A 21,744-nucleotide genomic window follows, 5' to 3' on the forward strand; every position below is an offset into this window, starting at 1 on the left:
TTTTTTAAAAAAGTGTACATGTGTACTACATTTATTTTATATATACAGATGTGTGTGAGTGCAACAGTACCAAGTAGGGCAATGAAAAGCACCATGTTCTGGTAGGAGAGCATATTAGTACTACCACCTTGGAAATGTCTAAATGAATTAGGCAGTATATATGAAATGATCTAACTTTACTTTTCCAAAGTTAATTGTATCATTAAAACTTTTAAGTGAGAAATTGATATTCCAAGCTAAATATAGCTGTTTTTAATTTTTAGGAGAAAAGAGGTAGTCATAGTAAGATTAACAATATTTTTATTTTGTAAATGTACCAGAAAGAAGTTGAAGAATACATCAGGTATTACTTTTCAAAACTGGTACCATGTATAAAAACAATTTAATCATATTTAGTGATTAAATTGGAAAGGCAAAATCATAGGGATAGCGATGGTCAAAATATGTAATATCTTATGTGCTAGGATAGGAATATATTTTGGGAATATAACTTTTCAGTTTTGATAATTATATAACAGTAATTGGTTCTAGTAGGCTTGTAAAATACGAGATATGATTTTGATGTTAAAACAAGAAAAATCTGAAAGTTCATTTCACTGAAAATGATCTAGACTATAGAAGACTAATATTTCATTACTATAATATTAATTAAATAATTTAAACACATAGTATTACACTTTTTCCATTTGACAAATTTGAATTGTAGCTTCTATTAGGACCTCAAATATCATTTGAGTTAAGAGGAATCTTTTGTTTCACTGTCTTCCTTCACAGCACTTTGATTTTTTGGAGTAATGACATCAAACATGAAACTTCTTTTGAGTGATTTTTGCTAGGTCAGGGTCCACTGAAAGGAGAGGCTTCCAGAATGACTTTACGTAGGGACTAATTTGGAACTTTTACTTAACTGATAGCTAAATATTCCTATTGAGTTTCTTCTATACTTTCCTTGGTCAGAAGGTGTATAGGCTAGATATTAGGAAACCTACTTCTGGAAATGCCTGGGTGAAAGAAAGAAGAGAGGCAAGGGAATGAGTTGTATCAAAACCTTAACGGGTAGTTAGTTCTACAGCAATGGAAGTGGGTGCTGCTGTAACCAGCATTGTGATATTGTCTCATTTTCTGCCACTATTTGCCACTTGGGATAAAGTATCAGAAGGTCTTGGCAGTTTCTTGTACTTCCAAAGAAGTTGTATGTGGAGAGGAGGTTTGAGTTGTATACAGTGGGAACAAGGAGGTAAGGATGTTCTAGAACCACTGTTTTATGAATTATTATTGTATAGGAAAGAAAATTGAAGATTAAATTCTGTACCCTAAGCGATTTAAATAAGACTTATGTCTGTTAGATTTGTAGCCCCCAATGCAGATTAGAAATTTAACTTAACTGCTATTTTCTGAATACATTTTTGGAGCTCAGTACTGTATAGGTGTTGTGATGGATACAGATGCCTAGGGCATGATCTTTACCCTCAAGAAGTTTGTTATAAATTTGGAAAGAAGGAACATGTTCATGTGATAGCTAAGTAAGGTAGGTTATATACACACACATGTTTATAAATACCTGGTCCTTGGTTGGATATAGGTGAAGGGAACTACAAAACTGCTAGACAGGAGGAAGAGTTGGGAGGGGGAAAAAAAAGGGTGAATTAAGAGAAAACAAAACAAATAAAATATCTCTGACTCAAAATGAGTGCTGTTCAAAATTCCAAATAAAACACTCGAAGGACTCTAATGCTATTATAGATATGAGAAAAATCTAAGAATTAGTTCATTGTATTCACTCCAGATGAAATTAATTTTCTTAATAAAGTAGTTCAGAGAGTTAAATGAAGGTTTTTATTTAAAAAGAAAAAGAAATTATGAAAAATCAAAACATGAATAGGTGAAAATGACAAATGGTAGAACACTTTTCAAATTCTGAAAGAAAAGAACTATTAACCTGTAATTAATTATACCTCCAGCAAAAATATCCTTTAGGAATGAATGTAAAATAAAGTCATTTTCAGATGAAAGTAAATTAAGAAATTTATCAACAACAGTTCTTTTCTCAAAGAATTGCTGTAGAAAGTTCTTTAGAAGGGAAATGATAACTGAAGAAAACGTGGAACATCAGGAATGAGGAAATAATGGGAAGGGTGAATATCTGAGACTTTTGTTCTGGATTTAAAAATTTATGGTTGACATTTAAAACAAAAGTTATAACATTTCTAACATAGCATTTATTGTATGCAGAGATACTTAAGACAATACCATAAAGAGGGGAGAGTAATGTGATATAATTGTCAGTAAGATTTCTACATGTCACTTGAAGTTGCAAAAAAAATACTGATAGACTGTGATAAATTATGTAACTTGTAATCTCTAAAGCAAGCACTAAAAAACTGTAACAAGAGATAGACTAAAGACTACAGACAGTACTGTTTTACAGTGAATCAAATTATGATTTTTTTGACTTTACAATGGTGCAGAAGTGATTGGCATTCAATAAAAACCACACTTCAGATTTTGAATTTGATCTTTTCCTGGGCTAAAGATTATGCATGCAGTACTCTTTCGTGATGCTGGACAGCGGCAGTGAGCCACAGCTCTCAGTCATGCACGTAATCATGAGGTGAACAACTGGTATTCTACAGTATACTGTATTGCCAGTGTTTTTCGGATAGTGTTTTCTGAGAACATTTATGGTAGGCTGGGCTAAGCTATGATGTTCGACAGGTTAAGTGTATTAAATGCATTTTTGACTTATGATATATTTAACTTATGATGGTGTTTTTGGGACCTAACCCCATTGTAAGTCAGGGAACATCTGTACAGATAAAATATGGTAGTAAAAACCACTCAAGTAGCCCATAGGCTAGCAAGAAAGGAGAAACAGGAATGTAAACAGAACAGAAAACAAATAATAAAATGGCAGACTTAATCCTAATATGTAAACAATTATATTAAATGTAAATGTTCTAATCCCACCTCTTAAGATTTTCAGAATGGATAAAGAACCATGACTCAACTATATGCTTCTAGAAGATCACTTCAAGTATAACGATATGTTATGTCATGCTAAAGGTTACCAAATCTACAGTAAATCTCATTACAGAAGCTTTCTCATTAGAGTTAGGAACTAGCTTAGAAGTTTTCTATCACTGCTTCTATTCAACAATAAAATAAGAAAAGGAAATAACAGGTTTCTCCTGCTCTCAGAAAGTATGAAACATTTCATAAGCCGAAATGAGGTGGAGCATGTGACAGCTTTTTTTGTAAAAGCAAAAATCCTCTTTGGATTTCTTTTGGTTGCTGAAAACAGTTACTAAGGTAGGTGTTTTGTAAAAGGGAAGTGGCGTAATACGAACTTTCGGAAAGTGGATATCTGTAATATAATTGAGAACACTTTTTTCATTAGAAAATCAAAAGAATCTATAAACTCAAAACTGATGAGAGTTCAGCAGAGTTGCTGGGTATAAAATCAACATAAAATCTACTCATTTCTCTAGTAAATAGTTTATACTGTGATAGGAAAAAAATCTTTATATTAGCAGGAGCAGCAGTTACAGTAAGAATTATAAGTAAGAAGATGCCTATTAAAGTTTGTAAGCTCTTAAATAAAATTTCAGAGCAGAATTGAAGGGTGTAAAAGAAGACCTTAATAAATGGCACTGTATATCATTATGATCTTGAATTGGGAGACTTAATTTTATGTGTCCACATTAGTCTGTAAATTTACTGCATTTCCATTTACTGTTCTCCTCTCCACCTTTTTGGAACTCATGCTAAATTTTATTTGCAAACAAAGGTCTATGAAAAAGCAAAATACTCTTGAGTAGGGAGAATGTGTTTGTGTGTGAAGGGGCATATGAGGGACAGAGTTGCTGCTATGGTGAGTAAGATAGAGTTGTAAGGGCACATGTATAGGGAAATAAACCGGAACAGAATAGAAAGCTAGGATGTGGCATTACAGATCAATGGGTTAAGAATGGACTGTGCAATAAATGTTGCTAAGGTTACTGGTTACTCACTTGAAAAAAAAACTAAATACAAATCTTGACCTCACATTTAATGATTAATTCCAGGTAGGTTAGAAACATAAATATAATAAAAATTTAAAAGCTATAGAAGGATATATCAAAGAATATCTGTGACTTCAGCGTAGGAATATTTCTTAAGATTATATAAGAAAAAATTATGAAAGGAAAGATTGACATATGTAACTATATCAAAATTAAAATGTCTTCTAATGTAAAAAATACCACCATAAAGGGGAAATGATGAGCTACAGACTAGGAAAAGGTATATTGAGCTCACGTAGCTTACAAAGGTTTAGAATCCAAAACATAAAGAGAACATCCTGGTTCTTTCTGTACATACCAGGAAGAGAAAGATGACCCAGTTGCAAAGAGGAAAAATGTATGACTTAGCAATAAACAGAAGAGGAGATACATGAAATAAATACATGAAAAGATACTCAGTTTTACAAGTAACCACGAAAATGTGAATTAAAACAATGAGATAGCATTTTACCCATCAGATAGATTTTTTAAAAAAAGTGTACATGTGTACTACATTTATTTTATATATACAGATGTGTGTGAGTGCAACAGTACCAAGTAGGGCAGTGAAAAGCACCATGTTCTGGTAGGAGAGCATATTAGTACTACCACCTTGGAAATGTCTAAATGAATTAGGCAGATGATTAAATTGTGGTATTATGTAGAAGTGAAAGTAAATGGTTAGAGCTGCATACCCACCAATGTGGATATATTTTTAAAATAAAAACATGTTGAGTGAAAAAAGCAGTGAAGAATGATGCATGTGGTATGATTCTATTTACATAAAATTTAAAACAATATATATTTATAGATGTATAAGTATGTATCAAATTATAAAATACATGAGAATGATGAACATTGACTTGGTACTGCCGAGGAAGAGGGAGAGGAATGGAATCTGGAAGCTGTGTTTAGAGGGCCTCTGATATGTCTATAATTTTTTTTTTTTTAAAAAGTACCTGAAGCAAATGTCTTAAATTGGATATGCTAAAGCTTGATGGTGGGTTTTCATTATAGTCTCTATTCTTTTGTATATGTTTGAAATAATTCAAATAAAAGTCCAATTAAGAATTTTAAAACAGAAGGTGTTTTTAAAGAGATTAGAAAAATGTTACGTTTTAGCTATTTTGTTTAACTCTAGGTATGCGTGTGTATGTTTCAACTGTAGAATCATCTTCTCTTTCTTTAATTACGACACTATTTTTTTCTTCTGCCTACACTAGATTTTATGTTTTATTTATGCTTTGTTGGCTTTTATGAACATACTGTTAAAATTGTGATTATTACCCAGTTTAATTTTACATTATTTTTATTGCCACTTAGAAAAGATTTTTAAACAGATATCATTATAAAGCTCAAAGGCTAGGGTTAGGTATCCTTTAAAGTTCATATACAAGCTTTCATACAACTATCCATTTTAATTATTGCTAGCAATGATTATATTAAAGGGAAAAAGTAGCCCTATTTATAATTTGGTCTCTTTTCACTTAGAGATTTCTAGCATAGAAGCTTTTGGTACCCTTTAAGCTTCATCTTTGTTTTTTCTAGAAATGATCCTTTTGTTAATCTGTGATAAATTTTAAGATTAAGCAACAGTGAATTAAAAACAAACACCCACATATGATTGCCTGGCTTTGGCAATTTTTTTTTGTGAAGAATGAGGTAGTAGCTTTGGGAGACAGGTTTTTTCAGGAGGAGGGTGCTGTATGGACTCACTTTAGAGAAAAGAAATGGCATATTGTGGAGAAAGATTTTGGAAGATTTTTTTTAATATTAAAACATCTCCAAAGATACTTTTATTAAACTTACAATCAAAGTCATTAAATTTTAAGATTTACTGGGCTTTTTAGAGGTGGGGAGAATAGATATATTAGGTATCGTTTGGTTTTAGGAGAAGAATATATCCCTTAAAAAACAGATATGTTATTTTATTATAATTCACTAAAATTGCCCGTATAAAGCAGCATAGCTCTTGAACCTCACATTTCTCAAATTTTTATGTTTGGTGATCTGCTTGACATTTCAAACATTTAAATGATTTAATGCCTTATTGGTAATGTGTTCTTAATTTTATATGCAATTTTTTTGGTGGATATTACCTATCCTTTGTACACAACTGGTGTATTCAGAGTTGGTCTTTAGAACTAGGAGCCGTCTACCTTTTGACCTGATTATATTTTATCATTTCAGAGAAACTATAGTATGTTTGGCTTGGCCTATAAGTGAAAACAAACAAAAGAACCCTTTAAATGTGAGAATACTAGTACAGTGTATACAAGCATTCCTTTTAAAATCTAAACCAAAAATTGAATTCACATGGATTTTAGAAGTGTTAGGAACCTTAAAAAATTAATTTTCTAATGATCTCTATTTATAAATTATGATAATTTATATTGAGAACCTATCAGGGCAATATTTGGTATTTTTATGCTTCGTTAATCCTTATATCAACTTTGTGAATGAGGTATTTCATGAAACTTAGGGAAATTTAATATTTTGCCAAGGATAACACCAAATCTATGATCTTCTCAGTTGTACCACAATGCTGTTCAAAGTCGAGAAAACCGAGGCCAGAAAATTCACGTTAGTGTCAGATGACGAACTTTGCTACCGTCATATGTCATTGGGAGCCAGCATGTTTAGATTCTAGTTTCATTTCTATTATTTATGAAGTATACTTTGTTTTCTTTAGTATAATGCTTCATCCCAACAACAAAGAGAAATAATTAAAAGTAGGAGCCTGGACAGGCGGCTGCAAGAACCAATAGTATTAACAAAGTGGAGACATAGCACCATTGTGCTGGACACCAATGACAAGGTAGGAGTGTTTGAGAAAATCTGTTGAGTTTTGGCAAGTTCTTTATTGTTTTCTACTTAGCTGAATCTCATACCTTGGTGAGTCCTGTTTTATTGTCATGGCATCAGTTTGTTCTGGAGTGGGTTTTGGTTTTGAAGTGTTTTGATTTTTGCACAGTGGACCTTCTTATTTGTAGCTTAATGATGTATATATACCTTGATACATTTGAGCCTAGTAATTGCCAGATTTTTTTTTTTTATAATCCTGTTTTAAAATCAGATATCTGTTATTGTTTGTCTTCAGTCTCCAGGAGGTTTTCTAGTAGAGACAGTTAATGTCCCTTTCCCAGGGAAGGTTGGAATCCTACTCCTCTGTTTCCCTAGATGCTCTCTGCACAAAGGGCTTCGTTTATCAGTCTGAGAATTAAAGTTCTCAGTTTCATATGGGGGATGGATTTTGATGCAAACATCAGAATAGAAAAGCCATACATTTTTTAACTTTCTTGTGAGTTACATCTTTTCATTGTGCCTTCATTTGGGGGATGGAGTAGGAAATCAGAACATCAGGCATGCTAATGGTAAAATGTGAAGGTGGTGGTAAAAATAAATTATTTTAAAAAGATATTCATCATTGGAGACTTTTTATTTTACTTTCAGCCTTCTTTTTTTGGATAATTAACAGGCTTCCTACATTTTTAGGTGTGTTAGTGAAAACAGAATGAACTCTAAATTTGGATACTTGATTAAATTCTTTTATAAATTACCTCAGTCTATCAGTCAAAATAAGATTTTTTTGTTTGTTTTTTGTTTGTTTTTAGTACTACAAGTGACTAGAAAGTTGGTCTTTGTTGAATTAAAATGTGGACCTTTGTGGATCTGTAGAGACAGTCTACACACATTATAAGATGGACCAACAGAACAATGAATGAAAGTAGTAGACTGGTTTCTGATTTTGTAAGGACATTATATGGTTGAATGTAGAGGGCATGTTAAAAGGTTGAAATTCTGCAGTCTGTGCTACTGAAGAATGCTTGAAAATATATTAACATTGTGATTAACCTGAGTAGGTAAGATTCCTAGAGATTTTAATAGAAAAATTCATTTTACTTTGAGAACCAGATTTCAATTCAATGTATATAGAAAGCTCCTGAATAGCATATATAATGCTGTAATGCAAAAGCCATTGTTTAACCAACCCTATTGCCTTTTCATACTAAAGCAAAAAAGATTGTTATTTTGCTGATGTAGATTTACAATTTCTTTTTAATCTTTCTTGAGATTCATTTTCAGTCTATTATTAGAATAACTCACAGGAAGTTCTTATTACATTTCCTTTTTTCATCTAATTGTTTCAGAGTTGTAAAACATGATTTTCTTGAGACCAGAGATTTACTTATTTTGGGTAGAACTCTCCCGCCCCCTCACCCCCACATCTTACCCTTTACAAATGGAATCATAGATAATTGCTTTACCAAGTAAACTTTTCTATTATCACCACCTAGTATATACCTTTTTCAGATTTGAGGCTATGAAAGAGGGACTATACAAAAGCAGACTATCTGACTTATTAATGTGAAGGTATAAACTGTTTATAAGTTGAAATGTAATCACAGAAACCCACGACTGTGTAGCAAAAGTTGTTATGATGACATAAGTCCTAATTGAATTGCCAGACAAACTTGGAGGAGGGAGACGTGTGTATGTCTGTGTGTATATATATGATACATCTGTTTGTTTCTGCCTATATGTGATTTTTGCTAAAACCTGCTATTCGTAGCCCCGTTTGTAGTCATTTAAGATATGCATATTTATATATGCATATACATTTATAAATATAAATAAATGCATAAATGTAAAATTGCTTTTCATTTATAATAATTTATAATTTGATGTATTTTTTATTTCTGTAAGATTGATAATGCTATAAAAATAAATTATTACCATTCATTTCATTCATTTACTTATTTTCTAGTTTGTGGGTTATTTGATCGTGCCTCTTTTTTCTCAGACTGTTTTAATATTAGACACTTTTAGAAGTTGAAAGAAAAGAAATTGAAACATCTGAAGCTGTCAGGAAAAAATACTTAAATGAGGCTAAACAGATTTGGACATTAAGTGTAATTTCTTTTTGTAAAGATATGTTTGATATGATTTTAATATTTTCTCTATTAATAGTGTAGACCTAGGATGTTTGATTTAGAAGGATGACCCTTCAAGAGTTATCCTGTAAACTTTTGCTGCTGATTAGTTTCTTTGTTTACAAATTATATGGGATATAAACCTGAAGTTTTTTTTAAGTAAATGGGTGTTAACAGTTTATGTGTTGTGATTTCATATAAATTCTCAGGTTTCATAAGCATAGAAAAGTAGACTGATACAGATGTGAAAATGAATGTTCATAGAAATTATGGTTTTATAGGAAAATTTAATAATAGGTATTAGCATATGTTTTTTTAAATTCTCTTCCTGAAATTATTCAAAACATCTAGGGGAATGGAGAAATTTAAATGGAGTTTGGCTGTTGGTACCAAAAAACAGTTTTTTCAGGCTTATCTTCCATGTATTATAAACATCTGTGGTAGAAATCACACACTATACTTCAATATCGACAAAGCAGAGCTGCTTTAAAAAAGCACTTTATTGGTTTATCCCTATTCTTGTGGGATTAGACATTAAAACTCTTTTTTTTCTGGTGAGATATTAATCTTTTAATTTGAGGTTTCTTCTTTGCATTTAAAAAAATCTTGCTTATTTCTAATAATTGGAATGTTAGCTTTAAATTACTTTAAATATCAAATATTCATAGCAATTTAATATAATTTCCTACATAGCTGTTGACTAAAATAAAGTTCTCATTCTGTCAGTAGCCAAGTAATTTCTGTGGCTATTCCTTGTGTAATCCTAGGTATTCATACCTAACACAACAAGAGCAATCAGTATGGTGACTATTACATTTTCATCTACAAGTGTTTTAGATTTTACCTATTTTAAATATGGTTGTTTCAAGCTGATGTAACATCATGATTTTAAGTCAACATGCATCATTTTCTTTGAGGAATTCTGTGTGTGGTATTTAATTGGAATAATATAGGCCATATTTCATAAAGTTTCTGACATCTATAGTATTCAAATCAGTACCTTATTAGTTTCAGAGCTGACTCTTAAAGAAAAATAACTAGGGAATTTCTTAGCCTCTCCTTTTAAGCTCTCCCACTGAGAAAGAGGGAGAAATATAATTATATAGAGTAACATTTTTCATTACTTATTTCTTATAGGAATCTCCACCTGCCTCAAAACCCTGCTTTCCTGAAAATGAGTCTTCTCCCTCTGCATCAAAGCACCAAGATACAGTTAGTATGATAGTAGCTAATAGTATAATATAGTCCAGCTATTTCAATCAATTTCAAATAAATTAATTTTCTCTAAGTATAATGTTTAATTATTTCTTGGGCTTCTATTAAATCTCATTGGTTTAAAAAGATAATCACAATTAAAATAGGTTTAAGTTAAAAACCAGATTTTGTTGATTTAAAGCCCCTTTTTGTGCAAAATATGGTATCTTCGTAATTAATTTCTATACCATATTTGTAAATGATGAATTTGTTTGGTTTTAAAAAACAAATATAAAAATCCCTGCAGAATCCTATCAAATTATACTTTACCCTTTTTCCTCAGGACACCAATCCAAAGGTAAGAAGTGTCTCCCTCCTTAATGAGCATAGATGCTGTTGTCTTTCTATGCTGTAAAATAGTGCCCAGTCTATCCTAGAGGAATATTAGAGAAATGTAACTCATCTTTAAGTTCCCCCTAAATCGAAAACCCCTCGAGTGACTTCTCTTCAGACACTGTCTTAACTGGGATGTAATTTTACTTGATCTCTATATCTGATGTCCCTCCCAGTCTTTCTTGTAATTTGTTTATCTTGCTCTTCTTTTTTACTGGCTTCCCGTTTGTTTTAGACTGAAGACTGAAATTTTTAATGAGGATTCTGAGATTGTGCATGCTCTGGCTCTTGACTGCTTCTCCAGCCTCACCTCATACTTGCTGGTCCTACTCTTTTTCTCCTGGCTTGTTTTCCTCTGGCTACACTGCCTTTCTTTTCATTCCTCAGAGGAGCCTGCTTTTCAGCTTCAAGTCCTTGCACTGTCGTTCCTCTGCCCACTGAAACATTTCTCTCCCACATCTTTGCATGATTAACGTCTCTTTGTTCATTAGAGCTCAGTTCAAACTTGGCTTTTCCAGAGAATTTTACTCAAATCTTATGTTTGGTCAGGTTTCCCTGTAATCAGTCCTCTTCATAGCATTTAATTATATGTTATCTGATTACATAAGATAGAGTTACTCTTTTCATTTCTTATATCTTCTAGGAACCTTGAACTCTCTATTAATGTTTGTCTTCCTCACAAGACAAAAGCTTCATTAGAGCAGGAACAGATTCACTCCAATACCTATTGCAGTGCCAGATAGTAGCTGTTCAGTAAATGTCGAACGAATACATGAAGCATTTAAAGCTTTTTAAAAGGAACTTTCCTTATTTTATAAAACTATAATAGATTGTTATTTAGGATACTTCCGATTTTTTAGAACCAAGGATTTCCGCAGATGTGGCAATTCACTTTTCTAACTCTTTCTCTATTTCCTAACCTAGTCAGGTCTTTCATGGTTCATGTCACATGTTGTACACATTTCCTTCTGACATTGCTCAGGCAGTTCCCCTCCCTGCAGTGGTCCTTGGCTTTTCTTAGTTACACTTTACAGTTAAATCTTATGCTGACTCTTTAGGAGGCTTTGCCAGACTAACCTCAGCATAATAATGATCTTTTTTTTCTGAACTCCTAGGTCACTTACTTCATTGAATGGCGTGAAAGCTACCTCATTTACCCCTCGTCTCCCTACTAAGATTTTAAACTTCTAAGTGGTAGATAGGGGCTATATTTCTACTTTTTATCTTTTGCATTATTTAACACAGTCCTGGGTACATAAACATTAAGTAAAGATAAAAGTGAACATAATTTTAACGGTTTTGTCAAGAGTATGTATCTAAGGTGCTGTTACTACAATATCAGTTTATCTAGAAAAAGGCAGAAAGCCTTTTAAAGTTATTTTAAGTATAGATAATACACAATTCCTAAGGAAACCTTTTATAAATTATGTATATTTTGGTAAAAGGGAATTACTAGGTAATCTTAGAATTAGGAATTTGTAAGTGTTCCACATGGAGTTACAAAGGACTGCTGGCTAATTTTTTCCCCATGTAGTAGCCATTTTCTGACGAGTTTGGAAGCAGTAGACCATCTTGGACTCATGGTACCCTCTGATGGCCATAACAGGGAACTGCCTCACCAACATTCTGTTTCATGCTTTATGTATCTTCAGGTGGGAAAAAAAGAAAAAACGGCTCTGTTAATTCCACCCGAGACCAGTTTGTTTTCACTCAGCTGCCCCTTTCCCTCGGAATGGGGACCGCTGGGAACACGCCTTTTCCATGCTGTCTTGCCCTCCTCACTGAGGTTTTTGCCCCCATTGACTGCTTCTCCCTCCCTGGCTCTTGGCTCCCTTGTCTCTCCTGTCCTAGTTCCACTGAGTATTGCCTGTCTTTCCCACTCTTACTCAGTCAGGACAAGGAGATATTTTGTCCTTCTTTATGAGTTAAAATCTGGTTGGTATAAAGCCTTAGTGGTAAGAAAAAGGAAGCCACACATTTAGAAATGAAAATGATATGATAATCAGTGTTAGCTGTTGACGTCATCTTAAAATCTCTGCAAATTAACCATCTACCTTTCCAAATTCTTCTTTGTTTTGTTTTTATAAAAGCTTTCTTGAAATGTAACTCACATACCATGCAGTTCACCCCTTAAAAGTGTACAGTTCAGTTGTTTTTGATATATTCAGGCATGTGCAACCATCATCGCAGTCAGTTTTAGAATATTTTCCTCGCCTCAGAAAGAAACCCCTGTACTCATTTGCTATCGCCCATTTCTAGATCCCCCCAAGCCCTAAGCAACTGGTAATCTTCCTTCTGTCTCACTGGATTTTCCTATTCTGAACATTTCTTATGAATAGAATCATGTAAAATATGTGGTCTCTTTTGACAGGCCTTGTTCACTTAGCATGATCTTTTCATTCTATCTCTTCTAATCAAAGCAGATTTAAAATCCATTTCTTAATATAAATTTTAAACATGTTCATTTTTGTTTCATTTCCAAATACATTATTGCTATTTTTCATAGTCCCTTCAAATCATTTTTGGAAATAGGCAGTGTATACATTTAAACATTTTTAAAAATATATTCCTCTATAGTATGACTGCAGTATGGATTAGATAGGAATTTGTGGGCCGATTTAAGAACCTACTCTCCATTCGTCCCAATGTGCCTCTGAGAATATGCATTTTAAAGTTCCAGATTACTGAATAAAATTTTAGAATATACAGTTTGGAAACTTGAACTTTTCAACCTGTATTTCCAATTACAGTATAAAAATGCATTACTCATTTTGGAGAAAAGGACGTGTTACCACTTTCTTTAACAAAAGTATTAGTAGACAAATTTGGTAGTTTTTTTTGTTGAATAATGCTGAAGCTTTTTTTTTTAAATGTAATTTTAATATTTTTTTAATAACAATTGATTTTTTAAATTTTTATTGCAAAATTCACATAACATAGAATTAACCTACACAGTTCAGTGGCATTTAACATATTTACAGTGTTTGCAACTACCCTTTCTTCCTAGTTTTAGGACATTCTCATCACCTTTAAGGGAAACTCAGACCCCTTGGGCAATCACTACACATCTTCTTTCCTTCTCTCCACTGTCAACCACTAGTTTACCTTCTGTCTCTGTGGATTTACCTGTTTTGGAAGCTTCTGGTTCTTTTTCAACACTGTATCATTGTGCAAGTTTACTTTTTCTGTATAAAAGGAATCTTAGTATTAAACAATTATGATTAACTGAAGATAGGATTTTGATGGACTGTATTGATTTTGATGCATAATATTTGTTAGCCTAAATTGGGAAATGCCTGTTTTACTAAGTGGATGCCACAATTGATTAGAAGTTCTGGAGCCTGCAAAGTGATTATGAACTTGTGGAAGTTTTCTGAAATTACTTCATAGAAATGACATTTTATTATTTTCTTGCCTTGTTAGGATAGGATAATCTTACTACAGTCTTTTTGATTAAGATTTTAATCATATTTTGCTAATCCTTATTAAAACATTTCTGCTTTTTTTTTTCTTTTTGTACACCAACAGCGCCTACGTGGTCTCCCATCCAAGTACTAACCAGGCCTGACCCTTCTTACCTTCCGAGATCAGATGGGATCAGGCGTGTTCAGGGTGGCATGGCCTCTGCTTATTTTCAATATGAAATTTTCTTTGCATATCCACTATGTTTGGACTGATATATTCATGTGTGAATATGGGCATTTTTTACGAGACTTAACAAGATATTTTTATGAAGTTATTTTAGTAAGCAACACAAAAACATTAATTGATTTTGAATTTCATTAAGTAGAGAAAGTATACCAGTAATTTGAAATAAAGATCTGTCTAAAATTTATCCCCAGATCTCTCACCTGCAGAGCCAAACCTATATTATTCATCTGCCTACTTGACATTGTTATGTCAGGTTCAGAAACTTTAGTGTTTGAAAGTTAAAGCTTTTAAAACATTTTTTCTTGTGATAGCACTGCTAATTCGTTGGTTAATTACTTCAACAAATATATATTGAACTACATACTAGATGCTGTGGTCATACATTGATGAACCCAACAGATATGGTCCCAGCGTACAGCCTGATGGAGTAGACAGTGAATAAATAATGGATATATAGTTTTACTTTGCATTAAATGCAATGAAGGAAACAAACTGGGGGTAGTAGTAAATAATGAGAGTGGTGGGGAAGCTCCTACTTAAGAGTGGTCAAGGAAAGCTTCTCTAAAAAACTTGCTGAGATACCACCATTACCCATTTGCTCAAACTTGGGAGTTTCCCTCAAATCTTCCCTCTCACCCTCGCATCTTGTCCCTGTTCATTCTGTCTTCTGAATCTCAAATTTGGGCCCTCTTTATTCTCATTGTCATTGCCCTAGCTCAGGTCTTCAGCGTCACTTATGATGATTGTTAGAATAGTATTCTAGGTGGATCCCAATCTGATACCCTTTCTTATTTCATTCTTTCTACTGCCTCATTACTTGCTCTTCACCTCACCCAACATTCTGAGGAAGTTAAAGGCCTTCATATATGATATGCTCTCTCTCGCTTCTGTGCCTTTGTGCTGTCTGTTATTTTCATCGCCTATTTCCATGTAGCTAACTCTTCTTAGCTCAAGTGTCAGTCTCCAAAGTCTTCTTGTACTCCTTTTCCCCATCGAGTTAGATTTACCTTTCTCATAGCACTTATCACATTGTATAGTAATTTTTTTTTGTACATTTCTGATATGGCAAATTTTGTTCTTATTTTATGTTCAAGTTAGATTGCTTAATACTTAGAGCATTAGTACTTGGGTCTTGATCTCTGTGAGAATTTCGTGAACATTTTGGACCCTTTCCTTGAATAATGCATATACATGCACAATTTCGTACCAGTTTCAGTCCATCCATTGATTCAGGTAAGAATCCCTGATTTAGAGTGTCTCTCTCATCCTTAGGCTTAGGCTCTTTGTCACTATGGCCATCTCTTTATATTTGGACACCTGTATTTCCTTCCTGCCTCTGCTTTGTTGCCTCACACAGTTCCAGCCTCGGGATTTTTTGTAGGCTTGATTCTTCCTTTTGGACCTTTCTGTTCTTGTGCTCACATATCAGTGCCCGTCCTCCCAGAGTATGGTTATTACTTAGTTCCTATATCATTGAAAGTTTTTTTCTTCTCTGCTTGGAATAGTAAATTAAGATAGTAAATGGATAATGTTGTTACTGAACAGCATATACATACTTATAATTGTGTAGTTAATGCTTGTGTTGAGAGGCAACAAAGGCTCTTATAAGATGTATCAGACTTGCATATCTAAGGAGGTCTAACTTATGCTTTATGAAAAACTATAGTAAAACTTAATGTGAGTATGTCACAGGTTCCCAGTATACCAAAAATGTAGATCAGCAATAGTTTGTCAGCTTTGTCCATAGATGTGTTTTTATCAGACCAGACAAAACTTTCAAACATTATCTTTTAGACATTAATGAGAGGGTATTTAATATTATGTTTAAATTCCATACAAGAAAGATTTTTTTTTTTTGTAATTAAAGTACATAGAGAAAATAGCTGAGATGTGAGTTAAATAACCAGAAATAAATTCTGAATTGGTAATAATTTTTTCTGTGTGTTTGTGTGTTTCGTTTGAAGTAAAATTGACTGCTCTGTCATGTACATACAATGCTTACTAATGTTGATGATAACTATAGGCACCAACTCATTTTGATTAAATTCATTTGAATATAGGAAGCTAAAACAATAAGAAAATGTTTCCTTAATTCCACCTAGAAGGATTTTAATAAGATAGTAGTATGTAACTTGAGCACAGTGGCTTTTGCATTCATAGGGTTTGATGATAAAGCTATGTCACTATTTTTGACATTAACTGACTAATATATCTAGTTTGTCCAGAGCCCAATTTACTATCTGATAATATGTTTAATAAGCACATACTAAATTTTTTATGCCACATTGAGGCCAGTTCCATGCATAGTACTGTAACTTTTAAGTAGTTTATTATGTACCAGTAACTGCATTTGTTCTACTTAGTTATGTTTACATTCTGACAAAGTGGGTTAATATCTTAAATAATTTTCAGACTATATTGTTGTAAAGTAAAAGCAAAGTAAATTCATTTTTTTGTGGTTTTTATCATTGTAGCATTGTATCAGTTTCTCTGAATAGGAAGTCATTTTTATGAATATGAATAGGAAGTCATAAATCATTTTTCCAGTGCTGACTTGTAGCATTTATATGGAAATCTATTTTGATAGCAAAATACCTTAGGGCTGCTATGATTGGAGAAGAGGAAGTGTTTAATTTTAAAATTACTGAAAAAAAGTTACAGAAGTATGAGGAAGTTATTTTCTTAATGTGCCAAAGAACTAAACACATTACATATAAACTAATCTTTTAAGCTAATTTTTAGAGTATCAGATCATTTTTGATTCAGTCATGTAAGAATTTGGACTTCATTATCTATATGAATGATATATATTTAGTATTACTCTGTTCCATAGGGTCAAGAGAAATATGGATTACTAAATGTAACAAAAATTACTGAAAATGGAAAAAAGGTTCGGTAAGTACACAAATTATAAATATTCTGATGTGTATCATTGATTGAAATAAATAAAAACTGAATATAATTATATTCTAGTAGAAATGTTCAAAGGTTCATAATAATTTCAAACTATATTTTCTAATGTATGTAAGATTGTCATGAAATGTATGAAAATTTTCCTTTGTCTTAACATATTAAGGTGATATTAAACTTAGGTTATAAGGCAGAGGATTTTCAGCAAGCATTAGCTTTATTAAAATTTTTTTTCAATAAGTAATAAATGCACATGGCAAAAAACAAAGGTACATAAAATATTTAGTCAAAAGTTAGTCACCCAGCCACCAGTTTCTCTCCCCAGAGGTAACCAGTTAAATCTAATGAGATGTAATGTTTTCCTCTAGAGACAATATATTTATATGTCCGTAGATTAATTTTTTTAAAGTCTTTTGACAGTTTAACTTGGAGGTGGTTCTATTTCATTGCATGTAAAGCTGCCACATTGTTTCTAACTAACTGCTGCATAGTTACGTATCATGTTGCTATATCACAGTTTTATTATTTATTTGCTAATATGTGAATATGCTTGTCTATTTGTTGACATTGAAGATGTTTACTTTTTTTTTTTTTTTGCTATTACAAACAGTATTATACCTAGTACCTTGCATAGCTCATTTTGCAGGTATGTATATATGCCTGTAGAATAAATATTACAAAAGCAGAACTGCTAGGGCAGATGCAATGGTCATTTTATGTTTCCATAATGTTCGTTAAGGCATTGTATCAGTCCATACCTCCCAGTAACAGTGGATTTCTCCATGCCTTTGCCAGTTCAATATGTCGTCAAATTCTTTGCTATTAAAGATTAGAGAAAAAATGGTATTTTCATTTGCTTTTCTTTGTGTGTGTGTGGTGGTGGGTGGGGGTAGAGTATCATAAGCTATTTGTATTTCTTGTTGTTTTTGAATTGTCAGTTCATACCCTTTGTTTTTCTATTGAGTTGTTGGCTTTTTTGGTTCATGTGTAGTACCTCCTAATGAATTAAAGAAATTTTCTTTGTAAGATAAGTACATTTCCCCCAGTTTTTAAAAACTGCTAAAATGCTATGATTTTTATGGTCGAAGTGAGATCAGTCCATTGTTTAAGAAAGTTTAAAATATGCATGTAGTTGAGCTTTTTAGATTTGCTTTAATTGAACCGTCTTTGTCAGGTTTTAGTACTTAAGAGGTTTAAGTACTCTGAAATAGCTTTACAGATACTGCAATTACCTGTTCTTTAAACTGTACTTTGGTAGAAGTTACTTGTAAAGTTGGGCCTTATTTTTCTCTTTCTCTCTTTTGACGAATGTAGTGCAGATAATTCTTTGGCTATTTTATTTTCAGTGTTGTTTTAACTATGATACTTAGTCTTTTAGATTTTCTACTTCTTTTGGTGATATATGTTTTCTTAAGACTATCCAATTCATCATCTTCAAATTTATTTGCTAGAGTTGAGCAAAATCGTCTTAATTTCCGGTATATTAGTGGTTCAAATATTTTGGTGTGAGGACCCTTTTAAAAACTCTTAAAAATCATTGATTATGGCAAAGAACTTGTTCATTTTTAAGAATATTTATTAACTTTTAAAACGAATAACCTGTTACATGTTAACATAGATAGCATTTTTATGAAGAAATACTCCTGTATTTTCTATGAGAAGCATGGCATTGTTTTACATTTTCACAAACCTTTAATATCTGGCTTAATGAAAAATAGCTAGATTCTCATCTCTGCTTGCAGTCTGTTGTGACATATTATTTTAATTGAAGTATGTGAAGAAAATCCTCTATTACATATATTTGGAAAAGGGAAGAATATTTTAATAGCCTTCTCAGGTAACTGTGAATGTTTCTGCTGCACCAAAACTCAGTTGCAATGAAGACTTAAAACCATCAATGAACTTTCATTACTGTTACATTAAAATCCATGGTTCTGTGTTGCACTTTGAATGAGTCTTTACCCAGGCATAATTTTATAGCATCTTGTAGGTCATTTGGAAAATATTGGTTTACTAAGTTTGCTGATTGTCATGTGCACACATTTTATTTTATACCAAAGAATCACAAATCAGTAATACCAGAAAAGTTGTTGAGTATGGGAAAATTGTCAACCTTACAGTGGCAGTTATACCACGTTTTTCAAACTTTACTTTCTTTTTAAAAACTTTAACTTTTATTGTCAACAAATGCATGTTATGTGCTGTCGAGTCAGCTTTGATTCCTGACCACCCCATGAATGAGGGATGTCCACAACATCCTGTCCTCAACAGCACTCCTCAGCTCCTGTAGACTCCTGCCTGTGTGTTTCTTTTATGGAGTCAATTCATCTCATATTTAGTCTTCCCCTTTTCCTATTGCCTTCTATTTTCCCCAGCATTATTGTCTTTTCCAAAGAACCCTGCCTTCTCATGATGTGCCCAAAGTAGGACAGAGTCAGTTTTGTCATTTTGCCTCCAGCGATGTTTCAAGCTTAATTTGCTCTAGGACCCACTTGTTCATCTTTCTGGCACTTTATGGTACCTAGAGCTCTCCTCCAACACAGGATTTCAAATGAATTAATTTTCTTCCTATCAGACTTCTGTATCGTCGTCCAGCCTTCATATCTGTATGTAGTAACTGGGAATATGAGGGTGTGAATGACTTTAGCCTTGGTCTCTAATGACACATCTTCGCGCTCAGTGATCTGTCCTAATTCTTCCGTTGCTGCCCTTCTGAGTCTCAGCCTTCTCTTGATTTCTTGGCTGCAGTCTCCATTTGAATTGATGACTAAACCAAGGTAAGCAAAATCTTTAACAATTTTAGTGTCCTCATTGTCTATGTTAAAAAGTTGTGTATTTCTTCTGTAGTCACGGTTTTTGTCTTGATGTTCAAATGCAGTCCTGCCTTGGCACTTTCTTCTTTCACTTTCATCTGAAGTCATTTCACATCATCGCTACTTTCCTTCAGTAAGATGGCATCATCTGCATATCTTGTTATTGATATTTCTTCCAACAGTTTTCACTCTTTCCTCTGAGTCTAGCCCAGTTTCTTGTATAATATGTTCTGCATGCAGATTAAACAGAGAAATAAAATGCACCCTCTATAGGCACCTTTGCCTGTAGAAGCCATTTCGTCTCTCCATATTCTATCCTGACAGTGGCTTGCTGTCCACAGTACAGGTCATACATCAGGACATTCCAGTGCTGAGGCACATTCATTCCTTTCAGAGCAACCCAGAGCTTTCCATGATCTATGCTGTCAAAAGGCTTTACTGTAGTCTATAAAACATAGACTAACCTGAAATTCTTTGGAGCACTCCAGCATTCAGCAAATGCTTGCAATTAAATCTGAAATGCATCTTTCTTTTCTGAATCCAGCTTGCATAGCCAGCATATCAAATGTCAGCAATTACTATCATTTATTTTCTTTGGAATGACAGAGATTTATTTTTGAGATCTTCACTTATTTCAGAGAAATGTCTACTTGCCTGATAATCAAGTCTAAATAATCAAAGTATGCCCATCAGTATTTTTTTCAGGAAAAAAAATGGGTTCCATGAAAAAAATGTGACTAATTTTGCTTGTAGCTCATTGACACAAATGCTTCAGTTCTTGAGACAACTATCATTAATTGAATGTTCAAAGATTCAGTACTTGTTCTCACACATATATTTATTCTATAGTTTTTTGATTTTGAAAATTAAACTTAAAAGTTTACTTAAAGTGGAAATGTATTTTAGCATTTTTCAGTGTAGGCAATGAGTAGATATTATCTAAAGAAATAGAACATTGAGTATAAAATAAATTTACAAATAAAAATAAATCCTTCCAAAATATTTTAAGAGATTCACACAAAATAAAATAATAAAACGAAGATATAACAAGACAATGACAGAGCAAGCACCAAACATCTGTCATATCAGTATCAACAAATGTATATGGATCATACTCATTTACTGAAAGAAAAAAGTGCTCAGACTGAAGCACAAAACAAAACCCCACTAAATACAAAAGTGACATCTAAAAAATGATCAGAAATGTTAAAAAAAAAAAAGTCATGTCACAGGTCTAGAAAGTAAAGCAAGAATAGAGATCTTAATAGACATGTTCAATTCAGGATAAAAGCATTAAGCATCACAAAGATAGGTACTTTAAAATGATGGAGCACTGAGAATAAATCCAGTATGAATATTAGTCATTAAGAATAGCCTTTCATCAAATAAGTAAGCATGAACAACCATAAGCAAAAACAACAGGAAATGAAAGGAAAAATAGAAAATAGTAGTAAATTTTTTTTTTATTTAAAATTTTATTCCCGTTTTATTGGGAAGTAATTGACATACATCACTGTAATAAGTGAACAGCATGATGGTTTGATTTACATATATTATGAAATGATTACCATAATAGGTTCAGCTAACATCTATCTTGTACAGATAAAATAAAAAAAGAATGAAAAAATGGAAAAAATTTTCTTTTTGTGATGAGAACTCATGGGATTTACTCTCAACAATTTTCTTATATAGCATATAGCCATGTTAGCTACAGTCATTATGTTGTACATTACATGCCTAGTACTTACTTATAACTGGAAGTTTGTACCTTTTGACCATCTTCATCCAGTTTCCCCTTCCCCACCCTCT

The 21,744-nt window shown here is 32.7% G+C and overlaps 1 protein-coding gene across 11 annotated transcripts in view; it reads left to right on the forward strand.

Moving 5' to 3' along the window:
- The window catches only part of ARHGAP12 (Rho GTPase activating protein 12), a 124,962-nt gene that overhangs the window by 78,630 nt on the left and 24,588 nt on the right, over positions 1–21,744 (forward strand). For 4 of the 11 annotated variants that reach the window (XM_011369477.2, XM_023536152.1, XM_011369479.2 and 1 more), the window contains 3 exons: positions 6,733–6,858; positions 10,112–10,186; positions 17,046–17,107. In XM_011369477.2, coding sequence (XP_011367779.1) covers positions 6,733–6,858; positions 10,112–10,186; positions 17,046–17,107 — 263 coding nt within the window. The remainder of the gene's footprint in view (positions 1–6,732; positions 6,859–10,111; positions 10,187–17,045; positions 17,108–21,744) is intronic. The other 7 variants (XM_011369480.2, XM_023536155.1, XM_023536159.1 and 4 more) reach the window with 2 other exon arrangements.

This window comes from Pteropus vampyrus, unplaced genomic scaffold (assembly GCF_000151845.1).
Source record: "Pteropus vampyrus isolate Shadow unplaced genomic scaffold, Pvam_2.0 Scaffold150, whole genome shotgun sequence".
Lineage (NCBI taxonomy): Eukaryota > Metazoa > Chordata > Mammalia > Chiroptera > Pteropodidae > Pteropus > Pteropus vampyrus.